Source organism: Aspergillus novofumigatus, assembly GCF_002847465.1.
Source record: "Aspergillus novofumigatus IBT 16806 chromosome Unknown P174scaffold_4, whole genome shotgun sequence".
Taxonomy (NCBI): Eukaryota; Fungi; Ascomycota; class Eurotiomycetes; order Eurotiales; family Aspergillaceae; genus Aspergillus; species Aspergillus novofumigatus.
The window spans coordinates 3,500,875-3,524,488 of NW_020194277.1; the positions used below are offsets into that span (position 1 = coordinate 3,500,875).

Below are 23,614 nucleotides of genomic sequence, written 5' to 3' on the forward strand. Positions count from 1 at the left end.
ATTTTATTTCTTGCAATTTCAGTGGGTTTTGATACCCCTAGGTTGTCCCTGTCAAATGACAGGTACGGTACCTTACTTTATCTATTGTGAGCAGTGGACTTGGTGCCTTACCTTGCCACGCCTCGTCTGCTTCCCCGCTGGCAACGCCACAATGCTGGTTGTTCCATATCTTATCCTCTTTAATATGGACATGGGCCCATCGGCCCATCGGCTCATTCTATTCCGTAGGTCCTGCCGTTTTCCAACTAGCTTGCATGGACTGGCTGCTGAGAGAAGCTAAGCCTCGAGTCGTATAGAATATGGTATCATTAATATGATTAGTATAATTAGGCTGCAAAGCGTTACAGTACAACAGTGGTATTGATATGTTGGCACAGTCAGGCCGTCGAGTATGGGGAGGGAAAAATGAAAAGGTCTATGCCTCTGGAACTTGATCTGTGTTAAAGGCGATACCCCTGTCTTCCATGAGCTCCGCTATACTGTGGTCCGATAGCTCGGGGAGAAGCTTCGCGAGAACCGTTTCAATGATGGAGTAGATTAGATGCTTGTTGCAATACTCGTCAGCGAAAAGGTCCAAAATATCACGCTCAATTGCTTGCAAGATGAGGGTCTCTTCAGTATCGTTGGGTGGAGTGGGTAAAGGCGAAGATGATCGGGAGGGCGGCTGCTGCGAGTCATCTCCCGTCGAGCCGTTAAGAGCGGTCGGGCCAGAGGTATTATCTGGAACACCAAAGAAAACCCGTGCGACTGGCCGAGGCCCCAGGGACAGAATGCGTCTCGCGCATTCTCGCTTGATGGCAGCAATTTCTGGCGCAGAGGGACCCTGGTTCTGAGCTAAGGACGGCGTTGGCGCAGAGGCAAGAGGTGCCGGCGTCGTCCTGTCAGCATTGCCAGGGGTTGTTGTATCGCCAGTAGGGCCTTGCTGTGTAGGCGTAGGAGGCCGCACGGACAATTGCGGAGGCTGCGGAGCCGGAGCCGACAATCGATTTACATCTGTTCCTTGGCTTGGACGGGCATTTGATGGGAATAGGGCTGCCCTGGATGCGCGAAGCAAGTTGGGCAACAAGGTGGGGGTGAGAATATGGTCCTGAATGGTCTCGTGAAGTAACCTGGATGGAGAATAGCCCGAAAAAAAAATTTTCGGTCAGGGGTTAGCACTCATCAGACATGCAAATGAGAAAAAGAAACATGAGGAGTCAGGGATCGGATTGTGTAGGCGGAAAAAAAGCGCAAGAGGGCCTCGAGAAAGCAGCGGAAAACCCCAGACTGTGGAAAGGCGGTCGTATTCAATCCGGGTCTTTCCTTCGGACAGAGTGCCTCGAAAAGGGAAAGCAAGTGGATGTCAATCAACTCGAAAGTAACCATTTGTAAGGTTGCATGAGTGGAGAGCTAATAGATCGCCTTGACTAGGGCCGGCAAATGGTAGCAGAGGAGCTTGGGCCAGTTATTGAGGCCAGCCTCAATGCTGAAGATGACGAAAATCTGATGGGAGAATGGAAGGAGACCAGATCGCCATTTGTTGATGCGTATCATTCAAGGAGAAGACGGCAAGGCAGGCGTTTCCAGAGCGGAAGTTACAGGCATGTTTAAACCCAACCAACCCCAAAGCCACAGTGACCTCGGCCGGGATTAATGAGATTTGAAATACTGCTGGAGAGGATTGCACTGATTGGCCCTGAGAGGAAAAGGAAAAGGGGGTTGGTCTCGCCCTATCCATGCAAAGTCCAAACGTTGCATGGCAGTTTAATCAACACTGTCAAAGATCATCACAAATCAAGTTGAGTATCGTGCCTCTTGGCGTTCAGTTGGAGAACGCAAGGCTTGACGTGCACCCAATTACTGCAGGGATATTGGATTAATTCCGAAAATTGGGGTTGTTCCGGCGACACCATGGCAACGCTGCGGTCCAAATCAGCAAGAAGGATTCTTCTTTCTTGTATCCTTTCTTCCGCTTCGGTTTTCTTCCTCTTCTCTTCTTCTCAGACAGTGTAGTGACGACCCCTTTAACCTGGCATCGGATTTGCACGGAACAACTCGAAGTTGAGCGGCACGGAAAGGGCCGGCCCAGGCCATCTCTCAACTACCACAGCCATGACAGTGCGTAGTGGATAAAATGGACGTGAGATTGACAGGGGAAGTCAAATTCGACACACGTTCGGCCTCTCCGAGCCAGCCACCAATCGGGGAGAAGGAGGATCACCAGGTCCCAGATGATGACCCCCATGTAAGCCCGGAAAAGCAAAAACCCCATGCCTGATGATGGCATTCTTTTCAAGATCGGAAACTTGATTCTCCTCATTTGTATGATTGGAGGGCATTGAAAAGCGATTACGACCATAGGCTCATTCATAGGAAATTGGTCGGTCGGTAATGACGATACGGGTGTCGTAAGAATCTCGTACGCGCCGGTCACCGTTTGTAATGACAATACGGCCAGACATGGATGATAGAGGTCGTCAATCGCAGGGCCCATGCGGCAGAGGAGCCGGCGTAACCACCAGTAGCGGATCAAGTGACCGATGCAATATGCGAGCAATGCAACTCCATTACTCCACTGCATCCTTCATCCCGCTGGGGCCCTCGAGACTTGAAACGCTCTGCCGATGGAGGAGACGCCAAAGTAGATCATGTTCGAAGATCGAATGGCACCGCTTCTCCACAGTCCACAGTCCACGCCCACTCTTCTAGAGCGCAAAAATAGTAATGGCACGGCTCGTGACTGAAGCTCTCGCCCTCATAGCTGCTGAATGATGAACGACACATGGGGAAGAGTGGGAAGTATGTAAAAACTAATGAGATTGCTTTACTCACCTGTCCAGGACACTGCCGGTCTCGCCCAACTTGCCCGGTCCCGCCAAAGTCAAATATTGGAAAAGCGAGAGAGATCCTGCCAGCCATGGCATTCTCCGAGGAATGTCCAGCATTTGCGAAACCATACTATAGATTCGATAATTGAGAATAGGGCGCTTCGTCGATGTGCCGCCCATGGGAGCCAATTTCTCGCTCTCGGAATTTCCTGGCGTTGTAGCAGCTGACGGAACATTCGCTTTGGCATTTGTCATCACGCGAAAAAGTCCCGTCACGATGAATTGAAGGGCAGTATAGGTCAGATACAGATATTGCAGGATATTCCATAGCCATGCTGGTCCAAAAGAGTGAATCTGTGAAGACGATTGGTCGGACTTGGGAGCATCATTAGCATTGAGCAGGCCGAATTTGTGTAGGCGATCTTGCTGGTGACTATCTGCCGTGTCCTCCTCACGTTCATCAAGTCGTTCTGCTGTCGATAGGAGCTTGGTGGTAGTCTCCCACAAGAACCATCCCTGACACATCTTTTCGCTGACTGCGTTCCCAAGTATCAAATCCGCTAGTACGTCACCGATAATGGTTCGTAGAGGGACATTTTCCAAATCCTCCGTCGGGAGGAGGATAGCCAACATTCCATGGACCAGCAACTGCCGGTATATTGCCTCGTTCTCGCGTTGTTTCGCAATAGTCCGCATATCCGAGGAATCTGGGATTGGTGAAAGACTCGGATGTGGATGTAAGGCATGGTATGTCTCGCGAACAGAAGGAGAGAGCCCGGATAGTGTACTTTCATCGCGGGCCAGCCTGTACGCTACAAAGTAATTTCGCGCGTGAGCATAGAAGACCGGCCAGCTGCCATAGGGAGATATCTCACATATTATATGCGCCTCTATCAGACCAGGAATCTCATCCAAGATCAACTGTGCAATGTCAATTTCACGCAACCTCTGCTCAAGAGCACGAGTACAGTGCGCGATCACTAGAATGACTTCCTTGACGAGGTTCTGATCCGATGTGATTTTCGAATACCATGAGAAGACGAATTCCTTGATAATGATGGCGATCAATGCATACAGTTGAAGATCAACTTCATTTGAACTCGTCAAAGGAGGCAACAGTTCTTCCAATGGCTGTGGGGTTGAAGCACCTCCGCTTTGATTGCCCGCCTGCGGACAAAGAACGCGTCTTATCAATGCAGCAGTTGCCTTGTCACTGGTCGCGCTAACCGGCTCATCACGATTGACATTTTTTGATAATCGAGACCGATGTCGAAGTTGAGGAGGTGCCTGCAAAATGGACGAGTCTTTGAATGCGACTGGCTTGGAGCTCGAAGTAGTAGGCACGGCCTTGAGATGCGAAAGCGGAGTAAGACCCGGCTGAACAGATTCGCTGGTCATTTCATCCCAGTAATAACATGAGAACAGCGAAACTACATTCAAGGTCTCATGGAGAGGTATAGCAGGGTAAATCAAAATGGTACTTTCAGCCTCAGATCGAGACTGCCACCAACAGTTGAAGTGGACAATCCGACGATGAACAGCTCATGCAGGTAGAAGCGTAGAAGCTTCTCAGCTCCAATCACAATGACGCGCAGCTCCACATAATGCCACCCCGATATGGAAAATAGGGCTCAGGGCTATGAGTTGGCGGAGTGATTGCGCCTCCGATAAGACAACAAGGCCCCCATTTATTCTCCAGTTCCCCGCACCTTATCAAGGAGCAGCATCAAGGCAGTTGGCATTTCGCAATCAACAAAAACTACGTGGATTTTTGAGAGAAGCAAAAGTCTGCTGACCATTCTCCGTTCTTCTTGCGAATTTTCAAGAATGGCACCCTCCCCTGACAGCCCAATTCCTCTATGGTTGGATTGTGATCCTGGTCCGTAAGCTTCATCTATACTTTTCATCTATACTTGCCTTGGCTACATCGATGCTGACCAGCTGAACCCAGGACACGATGTAAGTACTGGACGCTGAAACGCGACATTTCTATAGGTTGCATGAGAAATTCTGGCTGAAGACGAAACGTCTCAGGACGCATTCGCTATTCTGCTCGCTGCGCATCACCCGTCGTTGCAACTCTTAGGAATTACAACCGTCCACGGCAACGCTTCTCTCGAGAATACGACGACTAACGCTCTAAGAGTCCTCGAAGCTATCGGTCGTCCAGATGTCCCTGTCTATGCCGGCAGCAGGAAGCCTTTTTGCCGGCCTGCAGTTCACGCTCCGGACATTCATGGTACGATCCACGACCCCTCCCCTTCTATACTTTGCGCCAGCAGTACTACGATGGCTGCAATCAGACAATAAGGGCTAATGCCGTAATATAATACAGGCGACTCTGGACTCGATGGAACTGATTTGTTACCGAAAGCAACGAGGCTTCCTGTGACAGACAAAAACCCAATTGTCGCAATGCGTGATGCTCTCATGGCACAGCCAAAGGGAACGGCTTGGGTTATCGCAACTGGCACTCTGACCAATGTTGGCTTGCTCTTCGCAACGTTTCCCGAAGTAGCGGCCCATATTCAGGGTCTTAGCATCATGGGCGGTGCCGTTGGTGGAGGCTTCACAGATGCTCCCATGAGCCGACTGCCGGGGGAACATGAGAGAATTGGAAATACGACACCCTGGGCAGAGTTCAATATCTACGTGCGTATATCAATATCGCGTGTGATTTCCGGGTCGCTTTCTAACATCGTGTTCGGTCAACAGTGTGATCCTGAGGCCTCCAAATCTATTTTCAGCAATCCTACCCTGGCACCGAAGACAACAATGATCGGGTTGGATTTGACTCACCAAGTGCTTGCTTCTCGTAGTGTGCAAAACCGCATTCTCCATGGATCCGGCGACCCCACCAAAACCCCCTCGGTTCTCAGGAGAATGATGCACGCCCTACTTGTCTTCTTTGCTCAGACCTACGACACCGTCTTCGGCTTGTCGTCCGGTCCTCCGCTTCACGATCCGCTCGCGGTGGCCGTCGCTATCTCAAATCTCAACCCGACCTTTGCGAAAAAGCACCCCGACCAAGCCTTGATGTTTAATGACAAGAATGGTGAGCGGTTTGCTGTCGACGTGGTCACCGATGGCATCCATTCAAAGAGTGTGTTGGAGACGGGACAGCTAGGCCGTACACTAGCTACTCCAATGGGCGGACATGGTGTAGCTATCCCCAGAGGAGTGGACCTGGAGGCCTTTTGGGGTTTGATTTTGGATTGCCTCACCCGCGCCGATAAATGGAACGCTGCGCGAAAGCCATGATGGTACGAATTGCGTAATACTGACCTTTGTAATAGAACTATGAGAATGCATATATAGACCCCCTGGCAATCATTAGAACCGTCGTGATAGCGGATTTATTGGAGTACGGGAGGCATATTCTCGCTCGCATCGGCTCATATCATGTATTTCTCATTTTCGTTAGTCTATAATTCAATGTACCGCTATTCAAAACAAGGCAGATGAACCGCATATTCAACCAATGCGTGCACCCAAGGCCCTCCGATTACCATTCACGAATACCGCCATCAGGACCGAAGAACTCCTTGCACAGCCAGGGTTCCGACTTCAGCGCGACTTGCCGAACAACCTCCTCGTCGACCTCAATGCCCAGCCCCGGAGCAGTCAGGGCATCGACATAACCATCCTTAACCTCGAAGACACTAGGATCCTTCACATAGCTTGTGATGTCATACTCGCCCGCCTCCGTGTTGTAGTGGATTCCCAGGCTCATCTCCTGGATGACAAAGTTGGGCGTAGCGAGATCAACCTGCATACATGCCGCCAAGGCAATCGGACCCAGAGGACAATGAGGCGCAATGGCAACATCATACGTCTCTGCCATGGAAGCAATGCGCCGCAGCTCCGAAATCCCACCGCAATGGCTGATATCCGGCTGGAGGATGTCGACGCTCGCGTCCTCGAGGAACCGCTTCACGTCCCAACGGTTGTAGAGCCGCTCGCCTAGCGCGATGGGGCACGAGACCTGATCCGCGAGCTGCTTGATGCCCTCCGGGTGCTCGGAGAGGAGGGGTTCCTCGAGGAACAACGGCCGGTGAGGTTCGAGGGCCTTGGCGAGCTGTTTCGCCATGGGCTTGTGCAGTCGGCCGTGGAAGTCGAGGGCGGCGTCGAGGCCGAGTGCCTTGACGGCCTTGAGGCGCTCGACGCATGAGTCGAGCACGCTGGGCGAGTCCAGCCAGTTGATGTCTTCTGTAGCGTTCATCTTGATCGCTTTGAATCCTTGCGCTAGTCGTGCTTTGCCCGCGGCTTCGACGTCGCCTGGACGGTCTCCGCCGATCCAGGCGTAGACGGAGAGCTTGTTCCTGACTTTGCCTCCAAGGAGCTGATGAACGGGGACGCCGAGCCGGCGGCCCTTGAGATCCCAGAGTGCAATGTCAATGCCGGAGATGGCGGACATGAAGACCGGCCCTCCGCGGTAGAATCCAAGTCGCCAGGCCATTTGCCAGATGTGCTCAATATCGCTGGAGCAGAAAAGTCAACCGGTCAGTAGATGAAACTGTGAGGGACAGTCTGAGCGCATACTCTGCTTCATAGCCCTGGAATCTCTTGCACAACGCATTAAGCGTCCCTTCCACAGCTTCAGTATGACCTTCAAGCGTACTCTCACCCCAGCCATACTGGCCCTCTTCGTCGACAATCTTGACAAACAGCCATCTGGGAAGGACACGGAAATATTCGATGCTCTTGATCTTGACCATGATGTCGACTTCAGCAGGAAATAGCGGGGAGAGTTTGGTATAAGGAACTGCTCGCTTCCTCAATGATTAAACGAAGATGCGGCCTCGCTGGAAGACAAAATGAGAGCGGACAGGAGTAGATAGAAATGATCGATCAGCTGTAAGCGAGAATTTCAATAATGTAAAAGAGCTTCATGGGACCATTACCCCCCATTCTCCGCTGGACGTGGGGGTGGGGGATCAAGCATGTCGGACTTCCTCCGCCCTTGGATACCGATTGCCGACCGTGGGATGATTATATAGGAGCCCTTGGCAATCGTTTCAAAAGTCAACCCATTATGAAATCAAGACGGATCGTATTGGGGGGTTAAAACTGTTGTAAAGCAGCCGAAATCCATGGAGCGAAGGGTCATTGGATGCAGGAGTAACCGTCGGAAATATTACCCATCTGGCATAACATCCCTAGAACGTTCGGATGATTATAAGGTAGGTCACTTGACGCGAGTAAATCTCCCTTTACAGGCCCGTATCCTTATATGAAAGAAAATATGTTCTGCAGAGACGCTGATTATCGATAATAATCTGCTTGGTGGTCCTGATCACTGTGGTTCATTTCATAGCAGCAGATGAGATCCCCACATAGCGATCAGGCAGTCATCAAGCACTGGGGACAGCATCCAAAGGCCACGATTTAGACATGCGTAGGGGATTCAAGTGTTAGACATGATGATTGCATTTTAAAGAAGACTCAGTAGCCATCAGTCGGGTTGAAGATCGATGGATCGTCGTAGAATAATCTCTGGAATCGATGATTTCTATCCACCAGTACTTTGCTACAAGACAGGAACCAGGTCAACAACCAGGTAGTATACTGGCAACAATCATCCAATCAGGCATTCCTGCATATTTCGTCATTTCAGTTTTGGATCATCTGAAGTCTTTCACCTCCAAGAGTACCCGACTGTCAATCGCTACTTGGAGTCATGATGGAAACCGTCGGCTGAGGGGAAATCCGAAAAGGGAAAACGAGGCAAAATACGGAGATTTCCTGATCGCCTTCACATCAGTCCCAGTCATTCGTTCCTCTATCTCTCGATCCCCTCGTCATCCAGCGTCCATTTAATCCATCGCGATCTATCACTATCTCAAAGCGCCTCTTCCTCACTCTAAGCTGCCTATCATTCCAACCGTAAAGAGAGGCTCGCATGCCTCGTCCACCTCATCATCCTTCCAATCGTCCTCGTCTTCCGTCTCCCCGTTCCAGTCTCCGTGCGCAATCCATAGGTCAACGGCGGGTTTGTCAACCTCCACAGGGCTGATCTAGAGGACCATGCCCCCAGAAAACACTCCCTCGGTAAGTGCCTGCATTTGTCCGTAACTCTGCGAAAGGGTCCATATCCTGTGCCTCATCTGCCTATGACATCTTGCTCCCGATCATCAACTCCACTATTACTGCACGTGGCATGATTCCATGTCCTGGGCTTCGTTCCTGGGCTGCTTTGCTTAGTTTTGACATTTTGCGTTTCCTTTTCGTCACCTGTGCTCATTGATCTGCGTTCTCGAACAGCAAGGAAACTCTGCTCGATCTCCTCCGCCTGTATTCGCATCATCTCTCCAACAGTTGAGCGCTGTCTCAACCCCTGTCCTCACTCTCCCAGCTGCCGCCTCGCATGACGCTCATGATGACAACGTGATCTTCCTTCGATCTCGAGTTCGCTCTCCTCACGGCTCTTCTTCCTCAAGTCGACAACGTCGCCGACGGCATCAGATACTATCCGAGTTCGAGTCTGATCCGATGGAATTGGACGAGTCGACTGGAGTGCGTATGTCCGTGGAAATCAGTCGCCATCCCATAGTGCGTCGGCCACGAGAGGAACCGACGAATATGCCGAACTACGAAGGTCGTGTCTCCAACATACGGTCGCTGTACGGCTGGGCCCCAGGCTCCGACGAAGATGACGAGGATGATTTGGTTTACGAACCTCTGCAGGATCCCAACAGTGTCTCCTCTTGGTTTGGCAGACTCTCGGATCGCAATGCGACGTCGAGGCGCCACATACGACGTGATGCGACCGGACGAAGCCCCCTTCCACTCCCTGTTGAGCCTTTAGAGAGTAGTAGACACCGGATGGACGACACAACTCTCGCCACGGCCGAAGCTCTGTTGCAGTCGGTCAGACGCCAGCCGCGCCTTTCGAGGACGCGGACATTACACAACTATATTTTGGACCGGGAGCGTACCAGTCAGGATTCAGAAGATGGCAGGGAACGAGCTACTCAGTCACCGACTTCACGCGCATATCGGTTCATACCCAGTAGTCGAGGCGAATCCAACCGGATCTCAACTCACGGCGATATGCGCGCTCGTGTCAACGCTCATCGGCAGCTACATATGGATCATCCTCCGAGCCCGCGCTTGAAGGAAATTATTACATATCTTGACCGTTTGCGCTATTCGACCTCCTTTGAAGAAAGTCTTTCATCGGCTGCCGCAGGTGGATTTGTTCAACTCGATTTCTCCTGGGATGAGGATGATTTCATCCTGGATACTACATTAATTGCACCGCCGCCGCCATGTTCCTGGCTACGTCCAGGTATGGTTTTTAAAGGCTCACAGATGGCAGCATGCACTCCCAGCTCGATTTTCGCGCACCGTGGGCCAACCTCTCATCCGGCCACCGAACCGGTGATTGTCAATGGCAGCGATAATGGTCGCATTAGTGTTTATACGACAAGCGGTCGACGATACCTGGCCAACAATAATATCCCCAACTTTGGAACAGGGAAGGATGAGAATTGGCCGGTCAAAGTCACCATTCACAATATCAACTACCAAGAGATGACGCTTTCAGGCACAATGGAAGCCTACAACATTCCTGATAAGACCTCGCCATCTCACGATGCACATATCGTCACCTTTCTGGAGGGCGAAATCATAGACTTCAATGCTCACACTCTTGAGACGAAAAATTTTAAGGCCGACGCTGAAACCGACAGTACCTACTGGCGCGAGCTGCAACCATTCAAGAACTTGACGGACGACGAGATGACAAGGAACCTTGTGAGTAGGAAATGGATTACGGAAGAGCTATCCAAACGGTGGATTTTGATGCGATGGAAAGGTGTGTATTGATCTTTCACCACCTCTGCAATCTGTTGGTGGTTTGTACTGATGACGGTACAGAACGCTGTTTCATCACTCCCACCGACGCACGCCAGGGCCTCACAATCTCAGGATTCTACTATATCTCTCTTCGTCGAGATACTGGGCACATTGAAGGTCTCTACTACGACCCGGGAAGCTCACCGTATCAGCAGCTGTCACTGAAGCCAGAGACGGAGAAGATGGTTCAGCCTTCCTACAACTTCAGGTAGTTTGAGTCGGGTGTGCCTCAGGCACCTTGCTCCCAAAATTCGCTTTTGACATGCTCTGCTTGCTCTTTGGCACTGTCCATTGGCTTGACTGATTGTATTTGGCTTTCGCATAGCTCTGGAGTTTTCGCTTTGCTCGGATCTTCGATTTGGGGGACATAGGATGCGAGTACATACATTAGCCATTTAGCGGGACTTTCCCGTGCTGGTCTGGCTCGGAACGAGTCCGCGAGTCCGATGCCTATTGTTGACAGTTACTTGGATGTATCTGAATGGACATAGAAGCATCACATCTACGATTTCAAGCCTACATCTGATACTCAACACTCAAGTAGCACCCATTGATCATGAATATTCTTCATTCCATTAGTCCGTTGACCTTAGATAAATGTGAATCCGAAGTGAATGGATCACGTATCGAGGACGGGGAAGAAGAGCCCGAGCCCCAGGCTCAATGGTCACGTAACCAGAAGCTCCTCCTCCCCTTCAAACCACCCCATTTCCGTGCCCATCACACATCCACATCCCATCCGCTAAAGCACATCGCAGCGGCAGTGCATTTACTGCTCAGTCTGGAAGTAGTTGAGGAGGACAGAGCGCTCCTGGGACTCCTCACCCCAGTCCTTGACGACAACGCAAGAGCAGTTGACGACCTTGCGGGCGTTACCCTCACGGTCAAGCTGGCCTAGTCACACAAACACCATTAGCCCCAGCCCACGTCCAATGTTCTCCCACGACGGAAGGGAATAGAACAGGGGAATACATACAGAGACCGACCCACTCGCCAAGCATCTTTCCATCAGGAACCTTGATGAGGGGGATCTTGTGCTCGGAGCACAGAGCAATGACGAGCTTCTTGTAGGCCTCCTCCTCGCAGCCCTCGTTGAGGACACACATGTGGGCCTGGCGGCGGTCGAGGGCCTTGGCGGCCTCGCGCAGACCACGGGCAAGACCGTCGTGGATCAGAGCAATGCGGAGGACACCCTTCAGAGCATCGAGGACGGACATCTGGCCGCCGGCGCCGGCATCAGCCGAAACCTCGACCTCATCGGCGGCGGCAACGGGGGGTTGGACATGGTCTCTTCTCCGTCCGACTATTGAAGTCTATCGTTAGCTGATATCTTGATGGGTCTGATGCCGCTATGCGCAGGACTCGAATAGTGGAGGACATCATCATAGCGGAGATTCGCATTGATGGATTGTGCTTGATTGCAGCGTTCCCGATAGAGCACTATGATATACTCGTCGGTGCTCGCCCAAGTTTCCCCTCCCCTCACTTGGTATGGCCTCAATTTCGTGTCTGAATCGCAGGAAAAGGGTCACATCTGGTTCATCTGATACGTACCATTTTGACTGGTGGTGTTTCTGACGTTTGATATCAAATGTCGGATTATCCTCAAAGAGTTCGTGGAGATGATCTGTTGAGCTGTTGTTTGAGTGTGTGCGGGCGGTAAAATTTTGGGGCATCACTTTCGCCTATTTTCTGGATTGTGCCCTACCGCCTAGCGCTTATGCCATTTCCACAACCACGTGACTCGTATTCACGGATTTGTGCAGACTATAGTAAGCAAACACAACTACTTAAGTGAAGACTGGTTGTACTACGGCATAGTTTTAAGTGGGAAATGCCCAGCATTGAGCAATAAAACTTGCATCATTGGCTCTATCCAAGGGTCCGTTATCCGAACAAAAGACACATCACACATCACATCTCACATCACATCAATAGTAAGAGGTATCATAGTCATACAACCGAGGAAACAAGCCATCTGTACATTTAAGGCTATGCTCGATCATCGCCGCGACGAGAGAAAAAGAAAAGCACAAGGCACTAAACGTATGTACTTGGCCGTGAATGGCCATATCCGTTGGTAAGCCCGGGTATCCCAGTAGGAAAGCCATGAATATTATCAAGATGGGCATATTCAGGCCCGTGTCCGTTGGGCTGCGCTGATTCAAGGAGAGGTGCTGCTGTAGAAGGCTCCTGGTCGATGTGCATTCTGAGAAATTGAATGTCAAGATCATGAAGATGCGGAACATGAGGAACGAGGTCCATGAAGTCGGAAAGCTGATTACCACGTCAGTAAATGATCTGATTCTGAGCCATATTGAAAGGCAGTCGGAAGGGAGAATGACTTACTCTAACCCAAAATACATGTTCCATGTCAAAGTATTTCGGCCGTGTTTCGCAATCCTTCTGCATGATCTGCGCAAACGAAGAGCTCATGAAGTCCATATCATCTCCCTGGACCAGCATCCGACGGGTGACGCGCCATAGATTCTCCCGCTGAGTGGGAGTCGCATTACGCTTCTCCCAACTTGTGTACTGGGACAGCTGGAGATCATTAGTCGCTAATAAAGGTGCCACCAAGTAGTTTGGAACCCATCTCTCGTCAGCGATGCTGGTATCACATGAAGGATCCAGTTGTTTGGTGATCGCAGTAACAACGGGCATGAACCTCTTCAGCCAGGCATGACTCCGCGCTCGTGGGTCATTGGAGCCGACGAGATGGGCAGCAACACGAAGCCGACTAGGAAGCGCAGCGCGACGCCGCTGCTCCTGCTCTTCCTGCTCCCTCCGTAATTTCGCAAGGCGCAGTCTTTCTTGTTCTAGTCTCTTCTGAAGCTCATCCTCGGCTTGCTTGATCCGCCTTTGCTCGGCCTCTTTCCGTTTGCGCTCCTCTTCCTCGGCCTTTTCGCGCGCCACACGGGCAGCTCGTTCTTCCTCTTCCTTTGCCAAGCGAGCCTTTTCCGCTTCAGCTGCGAGACGCTCTTCTTCCGCGATACGCTCCTTTTCGGCCCGTTTCGCCTCTTCCCGGCGCTGTTCTTCAGACTCGGACCTCTTGGCCAGAGTCTTCGCATCTTCCATGGGGATATCAGCCAGGTGGCCTACATCCTGCCTTTCTCGCTCTTTCTTCACAGTTCTTGAGTCGGTAGCCATGTGCGGTGTACTATCGACTTGCTGATCGCGCTCGCGCTCCAACAATTGATCTTCGGTCTTCTTCGGCCGAACATACGTTTTGGACTCCTCTGCTATGCCGTTGCTGTGACTTTTCTTCAATCCACAATTGGTCATGCTTGGCGTCCTGTCTTCAGAGAGAACACGTCGTTTCTTTTTCTGGCCGTCGCGTGAGTGGTGGTCGGAATCTGCACCGCGAGAACGGGGCGTTCGGGACTTGCGCTACTGCGTCCGCGTTTCAAGGCCACAGGCCCATTCGGAACCGCCGTAGCTTCGGTAGGAGGATCGATCCGGGATTTGGCAGAGTCCTCACGGCCTGACAGGGAATCCGAAGATGGTATGCTGGGTCTTCTGCGATCACGATCCTGTGGAGGGCGCCCTGCAATCAAACGCCTTCTCCTGGGAGCTTCCTCATCTTTGGTGAGTGTTGCTAATGACTTGGACTGAGTAGACTCCACCCGAAACCCATCGCCGTCCGCCGGATTGTCACTACCCTTGTGGGCTATTCTGGGGCGATTGGTACTAGATCCGGATCTCTCCTTTAAGTGAGCTACACCATCTCGTTTCTTTTCCTTCGATGTAACAGCATCTTTGGAAGAGAGCTCTCGGTGGTGACCGGCGCCTGGACTTGTTACGGCCTTCCTAGAAGAAACCGCGGGCGATGGGGAGTGTCTGCGACCCGGCCGCTTGTTTTCCTTCTCCCTGTCGCGCGGTCGTTTCGGTGAAGAAGCCTCCTGCTTGCGCAGACGCTTGGCTCTAACGTAATTATCATAGGCCTCTCTCAGCAAGTCATATTCCTCCTCCCAGTTGTCAGCTCTCCGTTCTCGAGATAACTCAAAGTAGGTACGATCACGGTAAAGCCGGCGTGTCGGATTGAATTTCGGCTGATCCAGCAGCAAGCGTATGACAGCAAGATTACCTCGGCCGATCGCCGCCAGCATGGGTGTATTGTAGCCGGGTTTCTGGTTTCCTCCTTGAAGTGGCTCAGGATCCGGATCCGCGTCGCCCATCCCAAGTAATAGAGACAGTACCTCATCATGACCGCCCTTGGCTGCAGCTATCATCGACTCGGTGTCGGCTTTTTGCCCAACGTTGAGAATGTTGGCAACTCCAGCAATATCACCTTTCGCAGCAAATGCTTGCAGATTCTCAGGTGTAGCTTTGGTCCAGAGTAAGTCGTTTCGCGTAGCTTCACTTCGCACAGTCTTTCGCCTCGTAGTGGCTCCGAATAGAGGGGGCTACGGGGTCCATTCACCGGGGGGGACTCGCGCGGGCTTGCAGCAGCAACTCTTTTAGAGCTTATCTCCTTATTTGCGGAACCAGCACGCTCTTCGGAACGACGACCCGGCCGGGGATTGGCTTTAGCCTCTGCAAGTACACGGCGGATTTCTGCATAGTCTTCTGAGTCCGATGGGACCAAATCATACGGCTCATCACCTTCCGCGTTGACCGTGCGAGGATTTGCGCCCGCCTCCAGTAAGAGTTTGACGACCTCCAAGTGGCCATTTTCGACGGCATCGATCAAAGGAGTATCTTTGTCAATGTTTTTTGTGTCTATGTCACAGCCAGCTTCAAGAAGGAATTTCACAATCGGCGCACACCCTTCGAGGGCAGCAATCTGGAGGGGCGTATTTCCCGCATTGTCGGCCACATTCAAATCATCTGGGCGTTCTGCATGCCTCGCCATTGCTACCTCCAGTTCCTGAGCTGCACAGGCACGTGCTAGACGTGTTCGGCCATTTTGGTCGCGCTGTTTCTTGTGACCCGTCGGCCTTGCGGGAGATGCTGAAGCGCCGTCGACACCGGCTAATTTTCGCAATTGAGAGCTGGGTAGAGGGGAGCCACTGGTTGAAGACGAAACCGACAGCCTATCCTCGGAGCTTTGCCGTTGAAATCCTGTGATGAGCGGAGTAGTCGTCTTCCTTTTCTTTTGCAAGTCACTGCCCCCAAGCTGCGGACCGGAAGCTGTTCGCTTGTGAGCCGACCGAATAGGCGAGCCTGAGCGATCGATCGACTCTGGTGGAGGTAGACTGATGCCGTTGATATCTCTTCGCTCTCTGTCGCGGGAGGCCGTTGTGTGACGACTAGATTGAGCCCTGTCCCTCTCACTGTCGACACCGTCGCTATGGCTACGCTTTCGTGAGACCTGGACGTTCTGACCACCGGGGACAGCCTCCGTGCTATGTGAAGGCAGAGAGGAATCAAGATTATTTAGGGCGGGCTGTAGTTCCTCTGGCTTCTCGATTTTCACACGTGATGGGGAAACGGCTGTTCGAGAATGAAGTTCCGGGGAGAACCCACGGTCGCGTTCCGCGATGGAGTCATCGATCGATCGCTTTCTCTTCCTAATGTGTGTGTCATCAGGTAGTGAACTGTCCTCCACTGTGTCACCGTGGTCAACTTGAACATCGCGTCGCCTTGGCTGATGTTGAATATACTTCCGTCTCTTTTCTGGCGATAGCGACTCGCGGCCCGACTGGATGATAGTCTCTGCTTCCGAGTCAGCCTTGGGGCTCGGCGGGCCATCTCCTTCTCCTGACGCAGAATCAACCTCCTTGACGCGAGCATCCTCTCCTCTGCGATGGGGCGACGGAGAGACCCTCTTGGAAGACAGCGAACCAGAAGCAGACCGGGGGTTCACCGTGACAGCGGTAGCATTTTGTCCGGCATGCAGGGCAGCTGGCAGGGAGGACACTGCATCAACATCACTCATAGCGGTAGTAATCGATTGCTGGGTGTTTCGATCGTCATTTTCGGAGGCCGTGGCGGATAGAGAGTACTCGTAGTCGAAACCACCAGCAGTCGCGCGTGGAAGCTGGTGCTCGACCACGCCTAGCAAAGCGAAGATCCCTATCTTTCGTAATTTCTCACGCGGCCGTTCGATCACCGCACTGGACTCGAAGTTACGTAGGAGTAAAGAATTTCTTCAGATCCTGGGAGGAGAGTTGCTGTTGAACCAGTAGTGATGCGGTAGCTAAAGGGGAGGAGAAATATGGCGCTTTCAGAGTTATGTCGAACTTTCTGAGGTAAGAAGTGAAGAGAAAATAGTTAAAATGTAGTTAAAGAAGAGAAGAGGTGAAGAGACGGATGAGAGTGAGAGACGTATCAGTGAGACGAAGACGAAGGTGAGGATTGGATGGGTAGAGAGGAGGAATTAGTGGAGATTAAAGGAAGAGAGGGAAGCAGAGGGAGAGAAAGGGAACAAAAGAAGTCGAGGCAGCGATTCTCTGGGTTAGTGAGTTTTAGCGGGAGTAGGTAGAGTAGTAGAGAAGTCCTCTCAAAATCGCGGGACTCTGGACTAGTCAGATTATTGATAAAGGTGACTAGTTGTCTACTCCGCTCTCCGTACCTATGGTGGCAGTACCTAGTAGATAAACTACCTGATAATTTAGGTACAGTAGTAGACTGCTTGCTAGGATGGGTAAAGGAACTGTACAGTACGGAGGTAATAGGTAGCATCTTGGGGTTAAGATGGGTCCTCACTCCTCAGGAAGCTACTTGGCCACCAGCTGGCTTGGGTTGGGTAGTGGTCACGGGATATTTTGCCTTAGTACATATCGTATGATCTTGGTAAAAATACCCAAATTACAGCATTTTGCTAATGGAATCACTCTTAAATCAAATTCAAATTCACTCTTCTCTGATAATAACTTGACAGAAGCCGCTGCCATTGAATAGAGAGTCAAGGTGATCACAATCCAGGGTGCTATCTATTTTTATTATTGAATGTTGTATGTATGAGACTCGTCGATCTGTAACAGCCTTCTCTGTACGGAGTACCTCCCGAAAGTAGGTACTACTAGCCGGATATTCTTGAAACAGCAGTACTCCGCAACGTACATGGCCAAGGCAGGAGATCAACTTGCTTGGAAAACAATAATATCTTCCACGGAATCACCCGTTATCTGCCTGAACAGCGGGGTACTCGCATCAAATCTTTCCTCATACGTCAGACTCCCAGTATGTCCATATCTTCTTCTCTTCTGGAGGGGAGCTGCTATCTTGAAACTCAGCATAGAGTGTCTCATAAACATGGATCCAAACATATCGTAAGAGACTGTCAGGGAGTCACCCAGCTGCGGAGTACGTAAATTAGGCCCTGCATCAAGCCAATGACTGACGAGATGGCAACTGAGCCTTTACTATTTCCGGCCTAGTAGTAGCAGGATTAAGTCGACGAGTCTGATTAGGTCCACTTAAACACAAGTGATCTGCTCCTATGCAACCAATGATCAAACAGAATACCTCAGCTTATCACCCCACTTTGCCCCTTCCGTTAGCCGTTGCCGGTTTGCGAAGTTGCCAACTTGCTGCAAATGGCCAGAGGCGAAGAGGGGGGCAAAGTCTGACGAAAGGTGTCTTGATTCTCAAACTCTGAAAGATGGAGGTGTCATCTCTCGTTTCGATAGGTATACATGCCGGCATGTTCTGCTCTTACGATAAGATTGAGGTAAGGGATTTGTCTAAGGCTCTCAAGTAGGCCACCATAGTAGAAACTCAACCCTTCATCATGTCTCTGCCAATGTATGAACTAGCTCTCATAGCAGGCGGAGCTCCCGAGGCGATCCAAACCCAGTTCAATCCTTCAGTCCGCCTCGTAACTACCCTAGAGTGTGCTTCGTAGGTAGCTGCGCTCCGGGTGGGGTTTCAAATCTCATGGCAATTGGTGACACAGTAACATGAAATCATGGCAACCATTATCTCAGGGCTTTTACAACACTCTCCGAACTAATTGAAAGAAGCTGTTCTTGGATTTCCGCCTTACCCCTTCTTGCGCATTTCCAGGCTCTCTGCAGCTTCATCGTCGGCACCGGCTACACCTGGTCAACGATACCAAGATGGAGCTTATCAGGAAGCTTGTGGACACGACGCTTTACGTCACGCACATGGACGTTGTTGATGCTCTTCGAGCTTTCTTTATCTTTGCAGCCTGCACGGTACGGATATCTCGGGTGTGAGATGACGATGGTTACTTTGGCAGTGATGCATCAGTCTAGGCGAGACTCTTCGATGATGGACTAAACCAAAGCAATGACTACCAGATACTGTCGATCAGCCTGCCAGATACACTTCGCGGCCGTTTCGTGACTTATGGTGCTCGTGCAACATCAACAACGGTCGGGTCGAGACCCCTTGCGCCTGCCGATGCCCCGGACAAATCTCGCGTACACCTCGCACTCGATTACCTTGCCTCTCTGAGAGTTCCTCACAGCTACTTCACGCACTTTTATGTTGCCTCTGTGCTTTCTTCGCTCATTTGGGCGTTCCAGTTGCTATCCAGTGGTTCTGCGTTTCAGGCCATCGCGACAAGGATAGGCCCACAACACTTGGAGAAGTCGATGTCCATACATCAAGTCTTACTATGCTGGGCATTGATGTTAGTGCAAGGAATTCGGCGACTGCATGAGAGTCGCATCTTTTCCAAGCCATCCTCATCCAGAATGTGGTTTGTCCATTGGCTTCTAGGCCTCACCTTTTACCTTGCTGCAACGGTCGCCGTCTGGATTGAGGGAACAGGTACGCGTCTGGGAACTAAATTCAAGAGATTACGCTCTAACAATCCTCACCCTCCTAGGAACTCTCATGACGCACAAGTTGACTCTCGATGATGTCCAAGTAACCACCGCTCCTACCCTTCGCACATTCCTCTGCCTTCCGTTGTTTTTGATCGCCTCGGGTATTCAGCACGATTGTCACCACTACCTCTTCTCGCTCAAGAAGTATACCCTCCCGACTCATCCTATGTTTCAAAGAATCGTATGTCCCCATTACACGGCCGAGTGCGTGATATACCTGTCCTTGGCTCTGTTGGCTGCACCGGATGGCGAGATGGTGAACAAGACACTTCTGTCATGTTTCACGTTTGTAACGGTGAATTTGGGTGTAACCGCCGCAATCAGCAAGCGATGGTATGAGCAGAAATTCGGGCCAGACGCTGTCAAGGAAAGATGGAACATGGTTCCTGGACTCTTCTAAGCAAACATAGCTTAGTCGCTCGAGTTGATATGCGGATCAGAGGACAATAGGATCCCCGTCTGCAAGATCATCGTCCGCCTAGAAATTTCATCGTATTTCCCAACTTTGACACCTTGAGCACGTCCCGATACGTCAGACTGATTCGGGTCTCCCTCTCATACCAACCACACTGATAACGATCCGGTTCACGCAGCAGATCCCAATTGCAGATGGTGTCAGCACTGAGATTATCGTCCTTGCAGGTCTCTGCAATGCCGTGCAAGAAATCTGTGTAGATGCTTCGCCTCGTAACCAGAAGGCTGCGCCTCTCCTGCAAGATTCGAGACTGAGGCTGGCGAGCGCCACCCTCCCCGCTGTTGTTTCCATCGTTGCTTGAAACGGGCTTTGGATACAGATCTAGGACAATTGGTGCTCCCAGACTCACGGTCGCAACCAGGGGATAGTACGCGGCTCCGTCTTCATGCGGCATGATTCCTTGACCCGGACAGTATTCGTTCACCAGGACATGGTTTGGACCGCCGTGAGGGGCGCTTGCGAAAATGCCAAGTGAGTTCAACCGAGGGTTGATGATAGGTGAAAAGAGCCATGAGGGCAACGGCGATGCGATTAGAGTATTCGACGTGGTCAGAGCAGAGGGCCAAGTTTGAAGACGTCGGTGGGAGAGCTGAGTCCATCGGGGAAGAGGGGCAGTGGTTATCTTTTAACATTAGCGCTGTTATTGCAGGATATGGTGTGCAGTTGGTAAGCATGAGCGATTGATGGATCGTCATTAGCTCGCTGCCATCGCTACATAGGCCAGTCACACTACGGAGCTACACCCTTGTAATCGCGAAACATACCTTCTGCAGCAGCAACTCCTCCTCTTCCTCAGTGATAAAGTCTGCAATGTAGAATGCGTCATCAGGCAATGACTTAATCCGGGCTGCTTCCAGATTGGATTCCATTGCAGCTTCTTAACCTATTGATGCCTGAAGATAACACCAGCATCAGTCTCATTGGAACCCACAATCGCCCTTCAGTGACAAGTCACAACAACAACAACAACAACAACAGAAGCTCTGATCAACGATACTGTAGAGTCTTACGAACCAGCTCCAAGAATTGGAAGAGTAGAGCTCATCAGCATACCTCAGTCTTTCAAATCAAATAGTGCAAACGAGAAACAGAGAATACAATGTCGTCATCAACGGTTTGCATCCGGTACATAAACCGCAGAGCTGTCTGCCTGTCTGCCTCAGGCTGCTAGCCAGACCCCACCAAACCCCACTCTCCAACTCTAGCAATGCATCAGTCTTGAGAAGCACCACTCTCGGCGCAAACCGTAAAGATACTTCCAGCTACGGCCTCTAGCTAAGTCCAGTCTTCAAAGAGCTTCTGTTCCTGCTATATCGATTCTCGGACTCGGACATAAACTTCTCTGCCGCATCGACTTCCCATCAGCTGAAGCATCGACATCAAGGATGGCCCCCAAGAACAACGCCAAAGGAGGCGACAAGAAAGGCAAGGGGAAAGATGTGTCTGAGGGGGACAAGGGAAAGGGCGGAGGAAAGGGGTTGAAGCCCGCTACGTCGATTAATGTCAGACATATTCTTGTACGTAAATCTTTTTCTCTGGAGTATCGTTTTCACACAATTGCACTTGGCTACAACTCTGCTATGTATAATCACCGGCTACTGCTACTTCTAGACTAATACTCGGCAAACGTAGTGCGAGAAATTCTCAAAGAAGGAAGAAGCGCTTGAGAAATTGCGTAACGGGGCCAAATTCGACGATGTTGCGAGGGAGTACTCGGAGGATAAGGCTCGGCAAGGTGCGTTTCCCCTTTTTCAAAGCTGGCTTGATGCTGATGACTGTAGGCGGCTCTCTTGGGTGGAAAGTCCGGGGTAGTCTCAACGCGGACTTCGAGAAGGCTGCGTATGAGCTTGAGCCCAGTACGACGGCGAACCCCAAGTATGTGGAGGTGAAGACCGGGTTTGGGTACCATATCATCATGGTTGAAGGGAGGAAGTAGCCTCGTCTCCTATGGCCAATTTACCTTTAGCAGTTGAGCGTTTTCACATTAATACTTCCAGATGAATGCAGAATCTCCTGCACAGCAGTAGTAAAAAAAGGATCTCTATGGGGAAATGAAAATCTACTATGTGTGTATATATGTACAATAAACGTTGAACAGATCAAACGGTCTACTCCCTCTTTCCAGCTAATGCCTTCGCCCGTTCTTTGGCTTGCTTCTCTCGCTTCTGTACCACGGCTTCAGCCCCGATGCCGCCGAATACAAGGCCGATGCCGAGCCACTGGCCGGCAGACAACGAGTGTCCAAACCAGAACACGCTCAACAGCATGGTGAGCATCTTGCGCGTGACGGTCACAGTCACCAGAAGCAAAGACGAGAAGCGAGAAAGCGTATAGAAAATAAACAGCTGGCCGATGGCTCCGCAGGCGGCAAATCCGAGCACGTTCTTCATCACCTCTGGGTGTCGTGACAGGAAGGAAATGGCGGATGTAAGCTCGGTTTCGGTAGAAGGCGGAATGGGGATGGGAAGAAGAGCATGCAAGATGCCGGTAGATGACAGATGGGGCATGACAAGCAAGTAGGTAGCGGTTAGGACCGTCGAAAGGACGTTCTGCGCTACCATCATCTGCGGTCCGGTGAAGCGTGTGTAGATTTGCGGTGAGCTAAAGACATGGTCTTGTGTTGTGTTCGTGAGGCCGTCCAGAAGAAGGTTGATGGAAAGTAGGAAGATTCCATATAGAGATGAGCCGGACTGATTCTTCGCTGCAGCGACCTTTTTGCTGGTTCCGGGGTGGTGGAGGGTGAAAGTTGCGACTCCAAGGGTAACCAGCAAGACAACGCCGTACTTATATAAAGGATATCTCTTGCGGAAGATAGTCAAGTGCAGGAACATTACAGGCAGAAGTTTGCATGATTTGGCGAGAATAAAGGTCAAGTAGTCGATGTGCGCAAGACTTGCATATCCAAAGGGCGACGCCAGCGATGAGGAGATGCTGACCAGGAGCAAAGGGAAGAGAATCTTGCGGGTTGGAAAAATGGAGGGAACCTTCTTGCCCGCCGGAGTAGAAAAATAGAGGTAGAGAAAACCGGTGATCGCAGCAAAGGTGGATTGTATGGTGTTGAGAACGATCGAGAAGGTGAAGCGCTCCGTCGGCGGGTTTGGTTCTTCAGCAGTTGGAGGACGGACTGGGAAGTTGACCGTGGTAATCGCCTCTTGAAGAACACCCCATGACAGACTTCGAAAGTATTAGACACTGTATATGGAGAGGATAATCATGCGCTGGAAATAAATCACTTACAATGACGCATAAATACCCAGGACACAGATCGCAAGTTGCATCAACCCCGGAGTTTCCAGGGGAGCTTCAGGCGCTTGTCCTTTTGTCGAGGCAGATCCATTGAGGGTAACAGGCTTCTGAGCGCTGCCATTCTGGTGTGTAGACATTGACTTGGATTCTTCAGGCACAAAGTGCATCAATTCAGAAGAAGTGGCCCGTTGTAAAGGCACTGCCTGTTTTTGGCGTGCCATGAGCGCAGGTTGGATATGTGTACGGAATGACGGAATGGAATATGAGTGAAAGACAACGAATCATGCGGGAGTTAAGTCAAGATCAGTAACACTTTTGCTTTGAATAAGTCTCGAAGACACAAACGGAGCTGATGGACCAAAAAAGAAAAAGAATATCGCAGGAAGGATCACACTCTCATTTCGAAACACAGGCCGTTGATGCCATGTGTTCTGTTCCTCTTTGGCCAAAAACGCGCTGCGCGGAATTTCGGCGCAATCGCC

At 51.1% G+C, this 23,614-nt stretch overlaps 10 protein-coding genes across 10 annotated transcripts; 4 read left to right on the forward strand and 6 right to left on the reverse strand.

The window, feature by feature from the left end:
- Nucleotides 1-415: 415 nt before the first annotated feature.
- P174DRAFT_369637 (uncharacterized protein) lies at nt 416-1,114 on the reverse strand (the record flags this gene model as incomplete). Its single annotated transcript, XM_024822292.1, has 1 exon — nt 416-1,114. A coding segment is annotated over one exon (699 nt), but the record flags the coding sequence as incomplete, so codon positions are not given.
- Nucleotides 1,115-2,560: 1,446 nt separating this feature from the next.
- On the reverse strand, nt 2,561-4,253 carry P174DRAFT_442046 (PXA domain-containing protein). Its single transcript, XM_024827490.1, has 2 exons — nt 3,683-4,253; nt 2,561-3,619 (listed from the first exon to the last, which is right to left on the reverse strand). Exons 1-2 carry the CDS (start codon nt 4,203-4,205, stop codon nt 2,808-2,810), a joined length of 1,335 nt encoding a protein of 444 aa, XP_024683319.1. The 5' UTR covers nt 4,206-4,253; the 3' UTR covers nt 2,561-2,807.
- A 381-nt stretch (nt 4,254-4,634) lies between these two features.
- On the forward strand, nt 4,635-6,068 carry P174DRAFT_421257 (uridine-cytidine N-ribohydrolase; the record flags this gene model as incomplete). Its single annotated transcript, XM_024824936.1, has 4 exons — nt 4,635-4,686; nt 4,759-4,766; nt 4,842-5,046; nt 5,143-6,068. 4 exons carry the CDS (start codon nt 4,635-4,637, stop codon nt 6,066-6,068), a joined length of 1,191 nt encoding a protein of 396 aa, XP_024683320.1.
- Nucleotides 6,069-6,186: 118 nt separating this feature from the next.
- Nucleotides 6,187-7,873, reverse strand: P174DRAFT_442048 (mandelate racemase/muconate lactonizing enzyme family protein). The gene is made up of 2 exons (XM_024827491.1): nt 7,350-7,873; nt 6,187-7,288 (listed from the first exon to the last, which is right to left on the reverse strand). Exons 1-2 carry the CDS (start codon nt 7,523-7,525, stop codon nt 6,313-6,315), a joined length of 1,152 nt encoding a protein of 383 aa, XP_024683321.1. The 5' UTR covers nt 7,526-7,873; the 3' UTR covers nt 6,187-6,312.
- A 961-nt stretch (nt 7,874-8,834) lies between these two features.
- P174DRAFT_421259 (GID4/VID24 family protein) lies at nt 8,835-10,879 on the forward strand (the record flags this gene model as incomplete). Its single annotated transcript, XM_024824937.1, has 3 exons — nt 8,835-8,858; nt 9,072-10,626; nt 10,689-10,879. The coding sequence occupies 3 exons, from the start codon at nt 8,835-8,837 to the stop codon at nt 10,877-10,879; spliced, it is 1,770 nt and encodes a 589-aa protein (XP_024683322.1).
- Nucleotides 10,880-11,211: 332 nt separating this feature from the next.
- P174DRAFT_451578 (putative histone deacetylase complex subunit (Hos4)) lies at nt 11,212-16,548 on the reverse strand (the record flags this gene model as incomplete). Its single annotated transcript, XM_024829015.1, has 6 exons — nt 11,212-11,561; nt 11,644-11,970; nt 12,722-12,944; nt 13,017-13,994; nt 14,030-15,040; nt 15,091-16,548. 6 exons carry the CDS (start codon nt 16,546-16,548, stop codon nt 11,437-11,439), a joined length of 4,122 nt encoding a protein of 1,373 aa, XP_024683323.1. The 3' UTR covers nt 11,212-11,436.
- Nucleotides 16,549-18,673: 2,125 nt separating this feature from the next.
- On the forward strand, nt 18,674-19,811 carry P174DRAFT_370266 (putative 3-oxo-5-alpha-steroid 4-dehydrogenase; the record flags this gene model as incomplete). The annotated part of the gene is made up of 3 exons (XM_024822326.1): nt 18,674-18,772; nt 18,878-19,352; nt 19,411-19,811. The coding sequence occupies 3 exons, from the start codon at nt 18,674-18,676 to the stop codon at nt 19,809-19,811; spliced, it is 975 nt and encodes a 324-aa protein (XP_024683324.1).
- Nucleotides 19,812-19,878: 67 nt separating this feature from the next.
- Nucleotides 19,879-20,951, reverse strand: P174DRAFT_390318 (uncharacterized protein; the record flags this gene model as incomplete). Its single annotated transcript, XM_024823477.1, has 2 exons — nt 20,651-20,951; nt 19,879-20,508 (listed from the first exon to the last, which is right to left on the reverse strand). The coding sequence occupies exons 1-2, from the start codon at nt 20,753-20,755 to the stop codon at nt 19,879-19,881; spliced, it is 735 nt and encodes a 244-aa protein (XP_024683325.1). The 5' UTR covers nt 20,756-20,951.
- A 54-nt stretch (nt 20,952-21,005) lies between these two features.
- P174DRAFT_451581 (peptidylprolyl isomerase) lies at nt 21,006-21,966 on the forward strand. Its single transcript, XM_024829016.1, has 3 exons — nt 21,006-21,403; nt 21,519-21,621; nt 21,668-21,966. The coding sequence occupies exons 1-3, from the start codon at nt 21,272-21,274 to the stop codon at nt 21,820-21,822; spliced, it is 390 nt and encodes a 129-aa protein (XP_024683326.1). The 5' UTR covers nt 21,006-21,271; the 3' UTR covers nt 21,823-21,966.
- On the reverse strand, nt 21,928-23,561 carry P174DRAFT_451582 (UDP-galactose transporter HUT1). The gene is made up of 2 exons (XM_024829017.1): nt 23,124-23,561; nt 21,928-23,060 (listed from the first exon to the last, which is right to left on the reverse strand). Exons 1-2 carry the CDS (start codon nt 23,351-23,353, stop codon nt 21,995-21,997), a joined length of 1,296 nt encoding a protein of 431 aa, XP_024683327.1. The 5' UTR covers nt 23,354-23,561; the 3' UTR covers nt 21,928-21,994.
- Nucleotides 23,562-23,614: the final 53 nt, after the last annotated feature.